The sequence below is a fragment of the Ahaetulla prasina genome, chromosome 3 (assembly GCF_028640845.1).
Source record: "Ahaetulla prasina isolate Xishuangbanna chromosome 3, ASM2864084v1, whole genome shotgun sequence".
NCBI classification, from domain to species: domain Eukaryota; kingdom Metazoa; phylum Chordata; class Lepidosauria; order Squamata; family Colubridae; genus Ahaetulla; species Ahaetulla prasina.
The window spans coordinates 60382091-60397672 of NC_080541.1; the positions used below are offsets into that span (position 1 = coordinate 60382091).

The following is a 15582-nucleotide window of genomic DNA, read 5'->3' on the forward strand; positions in this document are numbered from 1 at the left end:
ATCCCTGTTTCATAATAAAAACAGAGCTGTTTCAGCCTTAAAACACTTCTGGTATAGTGGGAACAACCACTTTTTAACTCTGAAGAATGTTTTAAAGCTCAAATTATTTTTAATTAAAATAATTAAACGAAATTGTACTTTTAAAACGTGCACAGTCTTAGTCTATGATTTTTAGACTCTCAGTATGGCACTAATAGGTGGTTTTTTTAGGGAGGGTTATAGATCTGATTATCTAAATTCAGATCTATAAACAAAGTCCAACTTTGTTGAAAGAGATTTCTGTGAATTTTTAAAGGATTTTTACTGATCATCTAAAAACAGTTAATTTTTCATGACTTCAGTTCTGGTGGTAGGAATCTTTTACAGACAGAAATGTTATGCTATTTCATATAATGTCTGTGGCATCATCCCCTTTAATAAAAAACACACTTTTTGGACTGTTGAAAGAGGATCTTCTGGGAGACAGTTCCATGTTGTTTATTATTGTAATGTCTTGTCCCTTAGCTACTTTTTATACTTTCATCCATGCAGGATATAGATTCCCTGCCAAAGGCAAAACTGCCAGTGATATCAATGAGATAATTGGTTGAGTCAGGATAGTCTGTATCACAGGATTAAAATAAACTGCCGGGAATTGATGCCAACCAATCCCCTTATACCCTCTTTACTTTGGGCTAGAAAGACAACGTTGTTTCTATGCCATTTACAAATCCTCTGCTAATATGGTTCAGTACTTTCATATAAACTGATGGCGAATGATAAATTATCCCCAGGACTGCGTAAAAAATGTGAAGGAATTTTTCAAATTGATGACATTTTGATTAAATCAGCTCATTGAGACAGATCGAATGAAGGGACATGGATCCTGCTTCCAACTAGCATATTGAATTAGAAGAGTTCAAAGTCCTTCCTAGGCTTTGAAGTGCTTTATGACTAGAAGGCTTCGCAATCATTGTTATTTCTGCCTCCTAAGGCCGGCACTGAAGGTACCTCAAAGTGATTTATAGTAAAGCATATGATGAAGTAACTTATGATACATGGCATAGCAAAGAAAGTTATACCATGGGTGTCAACAATTAAGTGGTCTCAAAAAATACTTCTTGAATAGTGTTTTAACAATGGTTCCTCAAGGATTTATTATTAAGTAGAATTCAAATTGAATTTGACAGATTAAATAAATGGGCTGTAAATAACACATTGGATTTTAATAGAGATACAAAGGTATTCCCTTAGGAAATAGAAATCAAATGTATTGACAATGAATGAAAGACGTCTTGCTTTAGATTCAGTCAATGGGCAAGAAGCTAGATTTAACAGAGACAGCTTTTTGTGGTTCTGTCTGGATTTTAGCAAAGAGAATTTTGCAATACCTCAGTTAAGATTTTTCAACCAACTGCAAAACTGTGTTCAGGTTGGATTATCATTTCCCTATAGGAAGTATGGTTTTCCCATCAGTGAAAAGTAAATTGGGGTTTTTACTCTATTCTCCAAAACAATTTCCAGATTGTAGTGGTGTTTTACATGAGTACTTTGTGCCTAATCTAATTATGGGATCTTGGAAATAGCTCTGCAAACATTAGTCATGGTCTTTTTTCTTAAGAGGCTATAAGGAGAGCACCACTCTTCAGTGTAAGGCGCCTCAGGATTCATTAAAAAGCTTATTGTTGTTATTGCTTTTAATAGGGTTACTGTTAGTTAGAATAGACTCTTTCATAGCCACTTAAACTGGCCTAGCTTCAAAATGAAGAGAATAACGGGAGGAAAAAAAACGGAATAATTCCTAGGTGTAACTGGTATTTATGATAGAATTATTAGAAAATTACAGGCCAGACCGCTATACATTTAATCAACCCAATCACTAATTAAATTAAAATAATTGAGAAAATGCAACCCTACTGCATATTCCAAAGCCTTCAGTAACAATAGCAATAGTTTAGTGTCAGGGCATTATTTCTCATGGTCAGTAACAGAATTAGGCAACCAGTTTTGTTTTACATCTTGTTCAAGAATAACTTCTAGGAAGCATAGCTAATAAATAGAACTGCTTGAAATTATTCAGTAATATCTGGGGTATTACAGGTTGCTGACTCTATAATTTCAGGTTTGTTTTTTTTTAAATAGAGAGAGGAAAATTGTCACTTTATTATGGGATTAATTTCTAGACTCTTTTCTTATCCTTGCACCTTTTGCATGTTCGAACAAGATTTAAATCTGCTCTAAGACATGGCAGAGCCACTCTGCTTTTAGAAAGATAAAGTATTAAAATGAACTATTTTCAAATATCAAGACAGAGATGTATTATGTTATACAGAGGACTTGTCCTTTGAACTAAAAATTATGGTTTTTCAGACATCAAAGAACTGATTGGCAAGTGATAATGAAAAATGGCCTATTTGTGACCCAGATAATATCAGCTATGCAGAGAATGAATCCCGAAAGACAAGGCTTCCTTGTGAAAGATATAGTATTTTAATAGCCCAAGCAGACGTTTTCCACGTTCTATAATGCTGCACACTTGAGACTGACTAAATAAATAAATGATTTTTTTTTTACCAATATTGCATAGAATTAAGAAGTAAATCCATACACAGTTTCAGGTTTGAAAAAAGACCCTAGTCTTGAATATGAATCTGTAGTATGTGAGGAAATACAAAATAGTATATTCTTAATCATTGCTTTATCAAATGTTTTTGCTGTGGGTTGTCACTTTTTTATTATCATTACAATAATCCAAAGGTTAGTAAAACAATCAAGAAAATGAAATATAAATTAGACCATTCTGACAGGAGGATTAACTATATCAAAATAAATATACCAATGCAATCATGTTGTTTTTTGTTTTGTTTTTTTGGCTCCAGAAGAATGTCCCAATCTGAATAGACTAATCATCTGATGCCAACAAAACAATCTTGTTTGTTTTTCCTTATTTATTTTCCTCCCAGGCAAAACCGGCAAAATGATTAAGACTTGTGCCAGCGTGTGGACAGGCTAGAGTATTAACACATTCAATTCTAACATTGTTAATAATAGAACAGAGTTTAGCTAAGACTAAAAACAGTGCTCTTAGTGGGGCATTAAAAAGCATGCAGCATATTGACAATTTTTAAGGGGAGATTGCACAGTAGATCTAACAAATTGTAAGAGCGGTAGGCTTCCTGCAGGGAGCCAGTAGGCAAACTTGGCATGTTGAATGTGTCTAACTGGATGCCCATAAAAATAATCATCCTACATACACAGTATTTTTCAACAGGCACAATGTCTGAAAAAGTAAACTAATGAGAATGCTCCATAATACTTTTTATTTATTTATTTAATTTTGTCATAACAGTATACATAAACATTGTCCTAAGTAAAAAAAATATCATGAAGAAAATATATATATATATAAGTAAAGAATATGCATTAGCTATATTAATTTGATATAATAAAGGGAACAATAGGACAGGAACGGTAGGCACTTTTGTGCTCTTATGCACGCCCCTTATAGTCCTCTTAGGAATCAGGTGAGGTCAACAGTAGACAGTTTTTGGTTGAAGATTTTTGGATTTTGAGTAGAGACTACGGAGTCAGGTAATGAGTTCCAAGCATTAACAACTCTGTTGCAGAAGTCATATTTTCTGCAATCAAGTTTGAAGCGGTTGACATTGAATCTATTTTTTGCTCTTGTAATATTGCGATTGAAGCTGAAGTAGTCATTTACAGGAAGGATATTGCAATAGATGATTTTGTGTGTTAAACACAGGTCATGTCGAAGTCGATGGAGTTGTAAATTTTCTAATCCCAGGATTTCAAGGTATTTTGTTGTTTTCGGAGGAGTGAAGAACTCTTCCAGTAAAATATTTCTGGACGCGTTCTATTGTATTTATGTCAGAGGTGTGGTGTGGGTTCCAGACTGATGAGCTGTATTCAAGAATAGGTCTGGCAAATGTTTTGTATGCTCTAGTTAGTAGTGTAGAGTTTTTGGAAAAGAAGCTGTGTAAAATTAGGTTTACTACTTTTAGAGCCTTTTTTGCTATGTAGTTGCAGTGGGCTTTGGCATTTAGGTCATTTGATATGAGAACTCCAAGATCTTTGACAGGGTAAGGGTCGTCAGTAAGGTAATGACCATCAAGTTTGTACTTGTTGATAGGATTCTTTTTTCCAATATGTAAGACTGAGCATTTGGTGGTAGAGATTTGGAGTTGCCAAGTTTTAGACCAATCGGAAACTAAGTCGAGGTCTTCTTGAAGGGTAGAAGTATTGTTAGTGGTATTAAATAGTTTGACATCGTCAGCAAAGAGAACACAATAACTTGAGATGAGGTCACAGAGATCATTTATGTATAGCATGAAGAGCGTTGGACCAAGAACACTATCTTGGGGAACGCCACTTTTGACAGGAACAGGATTTGATATAGCGTTGCCAATTTTGACCACTTGTTGTCTGTTTGACAGGAAGGCGTTTATCCAATTGTGAAGAGGTGCCGAAATGCTGTAGGATTTTAGTTTTAGGAGAAGTTTATCATGTACTACTGAATCAAAAGCTTTGCAGAAGTCTATGTAGATTGCATCTATTGCTTTACCTTGATCAAGGTTGGTAGTCCATATATTTTTGCAGTGAAGAAGTTGTAAGTTACAAGACAATTTTTTTCTGAAACCAAATTGTTTATTAGAGAGAAGGTTGTTTGTTTCAAGATGGAGTGTAATGGATTGGTTTATGATAGATTCCATTACTTTGCATGAGACACAGCATGCAAAAAGCATGCAAAGTTTTTCTAACCACCTGGGTTACTCTTTGCCACCTCCATGTTACTGAGGCTTTTTTCCCCCAACTATCTTCACCATTTTATTTTCTAAGAAAATTTTACACATGCCCTTAGGGCATTCCTGGGATTTATTTGATAAATTATTTATATCTGATACTTCACTTTGCGCTGTCAAAATTTTCACTTAACTGATTACAAAATATATTTAACATAATCTGAACCTAAAATTTTTAAAGTTAAATGGATTAGGGAATCAAACATCAAAGAAGAGACTCAAGAATGATCAGATGTCACTTCAAATGTCAGGACTAATGACTTTAAAACTCAGGAATAGCACAAATTTGACATAGACTGTTCAGGCTCTTATTCTCCCAAATATAAGCTAATCTTGTCCCATTCTCGATATTGTTTCTCCACCTATGATAAATATATTTATTACTTATTATCCCCATTACTACTTATTTCCTTTTAAAATCAGTTTTCACAAACAGTGTCTTTCTATATGCACTTTTTTCTGTAGAGTTGTCCTTGATATAAGCATTATTGTACAGATTTTTAGATGCAAATTATGAACAGTGAAGATTTTGATATACATATGAATAACAGATTTGGAAGAAGCCTTGGAGATCTTTTAGTCCAACCGGCTGCTCAAGCAGGAGGCCTAAATTATTTCAGACATTTGGGAATTATCAGTAAATTAGGAATTGATAGGATCTCTACATGCCTAAATAGAATTAAACCCATTCAGTAAAGATAATTTTAGTAACAGCTCTTCAGCTAAGAAAATGAAAAGCTATATATCATTGCCATTGTACATCTCTGCCACAATTTAAAACCAGTGTTTCCCTTTCTGTCCTATTCCTTAAAGCTACTGAGGAAGGAATACTGAATGAATGCTGAATTTACTTCTTGTTTGATTTATGTTCCTATTTGACACGACCTTTAATCCTTACCTATGACATTCATTGAAAACCATAGCTTCATATGTCATACTAGATTCCTACCAGGTAGCCCACTTCAGTTGTTTTACAGACTTTTTTCTGATCTTTCATTCTTAGAAATCTCCAAAATCAAACTGCAACTTCAGGCTTTACATTTGCTGATCATGCTGCTTCCTGATGTTAGTCGCGATGCAGCCAAGGTAGGCATATTGTTCAATAGGGTTTGACATTAATCTATATTTGATCATGTTCCCTTGATCCAATAATAATAAATGCAAAAATAAAATTCCCCCAAGCCTTCAACAAACCTGCCACTTTCTTGTCCTTAGGCAATTTCCTCAGCCTGGAACCTCCCAGCTTCCACAACTCCCAGCTCATATCTACATAAAGCTTTTTTTGAAGTGAAAAGACTAGCAGAGTTGTATCTATGATTTATGGAGCTCCAAACCTTTTCTCTGAATTCTCAGGAAAAATGCTTTTTAAATGTACTTAATGAGGCTGAGTGAAACTTCAGTTTTTCAAATCAAATGGACTTATTAAATTGAATGACAATCATATAGGATATTGGGTGATTCACACTTGGTTACTTGGTAGGTAATCCTTGGTACTGGCATATATACACCAAATGGAATAATTTGTACAACAAACCTGCAATTTGTACAATTGTAATGATAACTTCGATCATTTTATGAGATGAGTCCACACATTGATGGATAAAGGAAAATCTGCCATATAATTTCTTCATTTTGATTTCAAATTGGCAGAATTAAAATATTTCAAATACATAGTGTTATACTATTATATACAGTCATTAGCTGTTTTTTGGGGAAATATAGATTAGCACTATTTAAATCCATGGAAATAATTCTTTTTTTTTTCAAAATGCAATTAACAGCAATGTTTATTAATAAATATCAGTGATTTTATTGATTTTTATTTAGGCCCTTCTACAGTTTTTGAAGAAGGTAGTTGCTAATGAAAATAAAAATAAAATGACTTTATGGAATGTCTCCATGATTGTTGCCCCAAACCTCTTCATCTACAAAGGCAAACATGCCAATCAAGAAGAGATGCTAGCAGCCGCCACCACTGCTCATGTTGTAAGGCTTTTGATTAAATACCAAGATATCCTATGGATGGTAAGCAATGATTTCAATTTTACCATTAAATAGTATTGCCATTTTTTCTTCCCTTTGTCTGGGTCTTAAAATATCCAGAAATTATACCCGTGTAAAGATAGCTGCCTTGCAAGATAAAGCTGATATTTATGTTTAAATTAGGTGCTTATTCAGCAACAATAAAGTCATGCCTTGCCTTCCCAAGCACTTTTCCGTGTATTTAGAAGTTACAAGAATCTATAAGGAGTGCTGATTATATAATACCACATTTATAATTTACCGATTCCTGTATTGTTGTTTTCATACTTTTCTTTCCATGACAGTATTTGTGAATGGTGTAGACACAAATAAAATCTGATTTGTTGTAGCCATGAAAAGAGCAAGCACCAAGATGAGAAACCATATATGTTTTCATCCTGTGAAAGTACTTGTAAAATGGTGGTTCTGGAGCTATAGAATCATTTTTTTACCTCCTTCATTTGTGTCTGGTTGTTGGAGACTGCCTGGACAACTCCTTGCAGTTTTCTTAACAAGATTTTTCAGACGTGTCTCCTTTCTAAAGCTGTAAGAAAGGGACTGGTCCTATTGCTATTTGTTTATTCATTCATTCATTCATTCATTGGCCGTCCATCTTACGTCCATCTTATGCTTTACCTTTATTATTCTGATGACACTCAGAAAACTATTTGTCATGTAAACTTATCTTTCTTTTATTTTTTTATGTAGGTCCCAACATTTCTGATTACTCAAGTGAGAAAGATGAATGAGGCTGCAATGAACAATATGAAAAAGCAGCTCATGTTTGACAAGGGTGTAAGAAAACTATTGAGAAGGAAAACTATGGACCGGGAGAGACCAGAAAAAACAGAGGTTGTTATTTTATTAAGAAAATAAATGTTCTTAAACAAACCAGCATAGATTCCAAATAATGTGCAATAAAATAAATGAAATAATATAATAGGATCCAGAGGAGCTTAACTAGTCTTTGTAAAATGAATCTAAGTGCTATGGGTTACAATTGCCTAGGTGCCAAAGTTGTATATTTGCATATACAGTTATTTATTTAGAAGTGCTAATACTATCTATATTAGTTTTACTTAAAGAATAAAACTTAACTAAAGACATCTCAGTGAAGAGCAGTTAGTCCAGTGGTTGCCTTTTAAGGGGTTTGCTTTTTTCTTTTTTTAAGCAATGCCTCTGTACTTTAAAATTGCATTTGTTATTAGAGTTTATTTTTCAAGAGGCAGGTATAGTATTCAGCTATAAGTGAAATAGCTATTTGCCATGCACTATTTAGGCAGCTCCAGTGGATGGATTCTCCATGTTTATGAATGAACATTTCATAGATGATAAATCTAGAATTTATGACCAAATTTACAGCAAGGCTTTAATCTGGAGTGCCAATTGACAGAAGATATTTCCATCCATTATAGGAAATGAAATTGATAGTGCTTGGATCAGTAAGCTAAATGTTTGTGAATTTAGCATAAATGTTAGTTTTCAGAAGTTTTAAATTATGCATCGCCAGAATGCGGAAATAAACTGTTAAATAGTTCTTTTCTTTCAGTGGCACTAATTGTGTTAAGGACTGGAAGCAAGCTTTACAAACTGAATTATTTTAATTTGGTACTTTTCAAAAAAGAATTGGCCATCTGTAGGCACCTAGTGTAAGGCCAGTCAAATTGTGTTTGCAACTACCTTTTCAACCAGCAATTTACTTTAGTATTAACTTCAGTAATAAAATTACTGCCTTTTTGTGCCATCAAATTACAACTGAAATTCTAATTAAGTGGATAATTTATTTTATATGCCATTACATTATGTGAGTAGAGTAATAATGCTTTGTGGGACAGGGGACTTCCTAGCTTATTCAGGAATACTCAAACTATTCACAATGAATCTGTGCTGTGCTGTTTACATATGGTTTTAGCACACTGTGTAAATGGTGATCGTTTATCAGTCAATATACATTTGGAAAAGATCCAGCAATTATTTATTTTCTAAAGTTAGTTGATAACTTGTGGTCACTAGTCTCTTACATTCAGATGAGCAAGAGCAACAGTCTCAAAGTTACATATATAATGACAAAGATAGTTCAAACACATGCACAGCTATTGAGATCCCAAATTAAAGTTTGTATATATATAGCAGAGTCTTGGAAATCTTGTATGTAAAGCTGTTGCATTTCAAAGAATGTCCCTAAACTCTGAATGGTACCCTTATAGTTATATAAACCAATTCTCCCTCACATTTATTATAATTTACTGTGTGGTTATGCCCCTGCTTCAGTGTAAGAGCTTGCAATAACACTGTGATATAATACCTATAGTACAAATCCTGAAATTTTCTTGATTAGGTCTCTTGATTTTTCCTACAGTTGCAAACACAAAAGGATTATTCAAAAGCCCACATGCAAGCAAAAAGTACACTTGCTATGGTCCTCCTAGGCAAAATGGGACAACTCAATCCAGCCAGCTGGGGATGGCCTCCTCGCCACTGCCAAGTCCTCTCTGCAAACTCACTGCTACCAGATCATTGCAAGACAACTCAACATGGGCAAATCACTGTGGGGAAAATTCTCTGGGTTTGAAGGTTCCCACTATCCCTCACTGCTGTCACAGCTGTGCATTCTGTCCACCCACTCACTCACTTGCCTGCCTGGCCACTCCTCTGGCTCTCCATCTGGACACCAGCAGCACATTGTCCCCGCAGCGAATTGTCCATGTTGATTTGTCCTGCAATGACCTGGTGGCATTTAGTTGGCAGAGGGCACTTGGCCATGCTGATGTTGTGCCTCGGCTGCCCCCCTCTCCACAGCCAGGCACCTCTCATCTCCTGTTATCTCAGCCAGAGATGGATAATGAAGACGAACGGCCTGGCATGCCTCCAGCCCCCAGTCCTGGCACCATAGCCGGACAGACCGAGCAAATAAACCTCTCCCCCACAGCATGTGAACATGAGGAACATGAAGCCAGTCACGAGCTGGAATTGCCTGCAGCTGGAAAGTGGATGGATCCACGCTTCCGGACAATGGAGAGGCGACGTCAGCAAAAGGAAGGGAGGGGCAGGCCTGGATAAGTGCTGAGTCATGGAGCCACACCCCATGGCCTATATAAAGGAATCTGCTTTCTGGCATTCTTTGAGTCAGGCAAAGTCTAATTTGGATTGCTGAAGTCACATCTTGGACTCTTGCCTGCCCTGAGAACTCTGACAGAACTTTGGCAAAGCTGCAGGGCTTTGTGGCCACGCTTGATACAGACTTCCCCGACCCGGCTGTCAGAGGAGGAGTGGGACACGACAGCTGAGTTGTCTTAGAGCCCCCTCCTAGGCTTACATTAACTTGGACCACTTTCCTCGATTTAGACTTCTTTTCAATCCTTTCTTTAGCTTAGTTTCAGAATCCTTTCACCTTCCTTTTTTATGTGACACTACAGAAATACAGCTGGGGGAGTAGTGGGGGGGGGAGTTTTGCAGACTGATGCATAATTATTTGACAAAGTTGATTTCAGGTTAGACTTTATTGAGACTGCATTTTTACATGTTTTGTGACTTTTTTTAAACCTATGCGCTAATTTACATCTCAACCATTCTTTCAGGTAATCTTTGAACGGTAAGAAATTTAGCAATAGTAGCAGTAATTCAGAGACAGAAGGGAGATTTTTTTCAGCCGCCTGTGTCCTCTGCATTCCAACAAAATAGATGTTTTTAAGATGTACAGTAACTGTCCCTGGAAAACCCTGGAAGTGTGAAAATACTGTGTGAAAACGCTCTGAAGTGAAAATACTCTGCCTTTGCTGTTTTACCTCTTCCTTTTGCAGCCTTTTTCTAAGAGTTAGTCTTTCCTGAAAGTATCCAGACCAGGATTGGCTTTGTACAGGAAAGTTGCCATAAGGAAAAGGTAGCATGAAAATGCAATTCAATACAGCATAGCGGTTTACAATCATACTATAATATATATTAAATACCGTAGTGGTTTTGCTAAATTATTGTTTGTTCCTTTTTTTTGTAGTCTGATATACCTGAAGGGGTGATAAGAGTCCATGCTCCACTGCATTCAAAAGTTTCTATGGCAATTCAACCAAATAATCAAACAAAAGCCAAAGATATTGTGGCACGATTCTATTGTGAAAACAGGCAAGTAGAGGCAGAACAATGGGGGAATAGCCCAGATTCAGGTTTCGTTGTTCACATGAGCTTTACCTTGTTTAAGAAGTGAAGAAAGTTTGAGCTTGTATTTGACTCTAGTTAATATGCGAGGCTAAGATGGGTCATTATTAATGGAAAGCATTCATGTGATTGCTCTGCCAGAGCATTCATCTGCTGCTTCATTCACTTGTTCATGTCATAATTTCCAAGTTTACTAACTTTAAGAACTGAGCTCTGAGCCAAGAAACAAAAGGGAAACAAAAAAATGAATTGCTCTAATATCAGTTGAAGCCAAGTGTTACACAAATGAGACCCATTCACCAGTGTTCCCCCCCCAAACAAATTGCTCATATTAAAATGAATGAATCTAAAAATTACAACAAGCTGGTTTTAATTATAGTTTCTCTGGCTCAGCTAAGAAAACTAGCTTTGTGCTGGCCCTATGAACAGCATTTCCTCTCAACAGGCAGAGCAATTAATAGAAAGCCCATGGTTCTTAAAATGCTACTTGCAAAGTCCCATTAGGTGTTCACAGACAAGACAGCAGGTAGACAATTTTCATATGGCCTTTTTTTTAATGGCTTTACAACTTCCCTTTTTTTTTTCACTGTCCATTGCTTCCCACTTTTCATGACAGCTGGATAAATTTAAAGTTCCAAAGCTAGCATAATATCCCTCCATTCAAGCATATATTAGCAGGGATTTGGGTCCATAAATCACTGCACCCCCTAGTGTTCCATGGCAGAAGAGTGCAGAAAGTTGACCTTTCATTGATGCAAATCTATGAAGGTCGGTATCTCCTCTACCAATGTAGAAAAGTTCCAGTATGTCCTTTGTAATTTGTAATTAAAGAGAAAGATGCATATTTCCAATATGTGTGCCAAACAATTGCATTTATTTACTAAGAATCTAATTTAATGTAGTGAATCTTGAAGAAAAATGCACAGCTATAATTTGCATGATGTTATATTCATTCCACCAGAAATGCTTGACAGAAATTATTGCAGAATTTCATTCTAATTGTAAAATTAGAATGTAGCTATCCAGAATCAAATTAAATTTGTAGCAGCAATTCCATTTTATATAGACGCACTACAATTGCAAAATAGTTAATTTGATTAAATCATTCTGTACAAAAATAACAGATGTAAATTCTTTCCAGACGCTTTTAGGATCCAGTGAACATTAGCCCCAGACAACATAGTGAGAGGTTTAATTTCAGAGTTAATCAGAAACCTACCTTTTTGCTACATAAATGCTTTATTTTTCTATTCTTAGATCTGGATCATCAGAAGAATTGAAAATGCCAATCCAAAGTTTATATGAAATTGGAGGAAATATAGGTAAGTTCTTATTTAACTCTCAGTAATAGCAACTATTTCCTTGATATTACCATTGTAGGTTCAGCCGAGTAGAATGCACAGCAAGTATGATAGGGCTACACAATATTGCTCAAACTTCTTTTAGTGCCTAATCCATTTATCTTTATAAAGCAAGATATGAATTTGGGACCCCACTAAGATGTTTTGCAAGAATTGTTTCCTGCAAAAGTGCCATGTACCAAGTGCTTATTTCAATACTGTAAATTAGAGCATCTCAGAGAAAACAAATGGATTTACTAAGTGATTTTAGGACGTGATGTATCTGAAAAAACACTCATCATAATTGTTTTTTTTTTTAGTTTAGAATTAAACTATTTTTCAAGATGAAAGGCAGTGTGCCAACTTGCTGCTCAGTCTTGGCATCATTGTCTGTTTACACACTAACTTTTACACAATCAGTATATAGAATTGTCATATATATTTTTCAAAGCCTAAGACTCTATTTTGAATGCCAAGGCCAAGCATTACATGAGTTCTCCAAAAGGGGTGGCTGCTTTAATACTCCAAGAAGGGATATTTCACTGGTCCTAAATGCTTTGCGTAATCCGAAATGTAAGGATTTTTTTTAAGGTTAATTTTTTTAACAGCTGATTTTTCTTTCAGGGGAGCACTGTTTGGATCCAGATGCGTATATGCTTGATGTGTACCGTGCCAATCCTCAAGCAGAGTGGGTAATTAAAGAAAAAAGAAGTTCAATATTTTAAAGCCATATTGGCAGAGTGCTTGGGTCAATCTGAAAAGAACAGCGCAAAAGTCTTCCCATCAGGAGCCATAATGAAGCCAAAGCAGATCTACTCTGTATCTTTTAAACATAAACTAAGCCCTTTATCCTCAAGTATTATAGAACCTGAGAGAACTTCAGGTAATAGTTCGTTATAATAATAATTTATTTTTAGTGAATACATTTATACTGGTTTTATTGGTACAGTTGATACGGTTGAAGAATACAATTTGAAATGTAAATTAACAGAAAAGAAACTTGTTTTTTTTCCCCAATGCCCCTGAGAAGGGATTTGTACAGTGGCAACCAAAGACCAAGAATCACATTTTAATAGTAAGGTTCTCAATATAAAGAGGAAAGCATTTTTAAAACAGAAAATAAGGGAAGATGGCCAGAATGCTATGATAACTTTTTCCTGTTCAAGAACATTTTTTTATTGTGAAATATTATTACATCTGTGACTCAGTTCTTATTACTAGCTACCAATGAGAAGTAAAACTACTGTGTAAAGTATATTTAGTGTATTGTATATGAATATAAATAGTATATAGAATTGCCATTTTATCTGAATTTGACCATTATTGTACAGCTAACACCATTTAATATACAGTATAAATATTTTGTATGGTATTCCAATGATAAACTTACATACCACGTTGAAATACACACACACACCATGTACAGAAAAAAAATGTAAATGTAGTTAGATACTTCACAAAATGTTCTTTAAAATTTAATATCCACACCATATTCATTGAGGTAGTGCTCAACTTGCAATAGTTCGTTTAGTGACCATTTTAAGTTACAATGGCACTGAAAAAAATTACTTAAGACCGTTTTTCAGACTTGCAACCATTGCTGCACTCCCATGATTACGTGATCAAAATTCAAAACTCTTGGCAGCAGACTCATATTTATGACAGCTGCAATGTCTTGGGGTCATGTGATCACGTTTTACGACCTTCTGACAAGCAAGTCAATGCGGAAGCCAGATTCACTTAAAACCTGTGTTACTAACTTAACAACTGTAGTGATTCACTTAACTCTGACAAGAAAATGGGACAAAAATGGGACAAAATTCACTTAACAACTGCCTCACTTAGAGACAGAAATTTTGACCTCAATTGTGGCTATAAGTCAAGGACTACCTGTAGATGTTTTGCAAGTACAGAGAGTTATTTGTCTTCCTTATCCAAAACATATTTTCTTATTATTTCTTTTGCTTGATGTTTGAAATATATTATGGAAAATGATTTCTTTTTCAAGTTTACATAAAATATAACTCTTGATTAAATCAATGCCTATTAAAGCCGAGTGTCCTTTAAATGTTGTACATGTTCATGTATGAGAAAACATATGTCGTGTCCCACTCCTCCGCTGACGGCCGGGTCAGGGAAATCCGAATCAGGCGTGCCTCTGCAGCTCTGCCAAAGTCCTAGCAAAGTCCTCAAGGCAGGCAGGAGACCAGAAAGTGACTTCAGCAAGATATGTTTGACTTTGCCTGACTCAGAGACTGCCAGAAAGCAGATCCTTTATATAGGCCATGGGGTGTGGCTCCATGACTCAGCACTTATCCAGGCCTGCCCCTCCCTTCCTTCTGACGCCGCCGCCTATCAATTCTTCTGAAGCGAGGGTCACTCCAGTCGGCAGCTGTTGGTAATTGACCTCCCTCAGGCTCACATGCTGTGGGGCAGGGGGAGGGGTCTAGTTGCTCCATTTGCCTGGGCATGGAGCCAGGGCTGGGGCCGGGAGGTGCTCCCTCCTCCGCAGCCTGTCTGGGCATGGAGCCAGGGCTGGGGCCGGGAGGCATACTAGGACATTCCTCAGCGTTCGGAAGCAGATAAGAAGACCCCGGCTGCGGAGAGAGCGGGCAAGACACAACAACATATGAAAGAGGCGTGAAAGAAAGATGGGTGGTGAGAAAAGGAATAAAAAAATCAAAATAAAATAAATATTGGTAAAAATAATTTACCGATAAAATTGTAAATACACATTTTGAAGAGAAGCAGCAAACTTTGACTGAGTGAATTTGCCAAAAAAGAGATTCACTTCTCTGTTTTAGGCCAGAGCCGTCAAGCTCGCAGCCTGTGGGCCGGATATGTTGCACTGGCCACGCCCATGTCAAGTTTAGCGAGGAAAGTCACAATATGTCACATGACAACACTGTGCCGACGCAAGTTTGACACCCCTATTTTAGGCAAAGACCATTGCTGCTTGAAATTCAGATAAAACTTGGACCTGGTATATTTTATTTTTTTATTTATTTATTTTGTCAAACACATACTAAACAATATATATAACTATAAGCATGAAATAACCACACAAAATGAATACAACCAAAAGGAACATTAGGACAGGAACGGTAGGCACGCTGGTGCTCTTATGCACGCCCCTTACAGACCTCTTAGGAATGGGGTAATTTTGTTCATTAAATCTGAATTATTTCAAAATGAAGCCCAGGTCAGTGGTGTTATGGTGTAGATTAGATTATTTGTTCTTGCATTGTTCCTTTATTATATCAACTCTTACC

The 15582-nt window shown here is 36.1% G+C and overlaps 1 protein-coding gene across 3 annotated transcripts in view; it reads left to right on the forward strand.

Annotated features, from left to right (window-relative positions):
- The window catches only part of ARHGAP28 (Rho GTPase activating protein 28), an 83180-nt gene extending 68265 nt beyond the window's left edge, over positions 1-14915 (forward strand). For 2 of the 3 annotated variants that reach the window (XM_058178371.1, XM_058178372.1), the window contains exons 10-15: positions 5803-5885; positions 6627-6824; positions 7530-7673; positions 10813-10937; positions 12228-12292; positions 12935-14915. In XM_058178371.1, coding sequence (XP_058034354.1) covers positions 5803-5885; positions 6627-6824; positions 7530-7673; positions 10813-10937; positions 12228-12292; positions 12935-13035 — 716 coding nt within the window. In that variant the 3' untranslated portion in view covers positions 13036-14915. The remainder of the gene's footprint in view (positions 1-5802; positions 5886-6626; positions 6825-7529; positions 7674-10812; positions 10938-12227; positions 12293-12934) is intronic. The other variant, XM_058178369.1, reaches the window with a different exon arrangement.
- Positions 14916-15582: the final 667 nt, after the last annotated feature.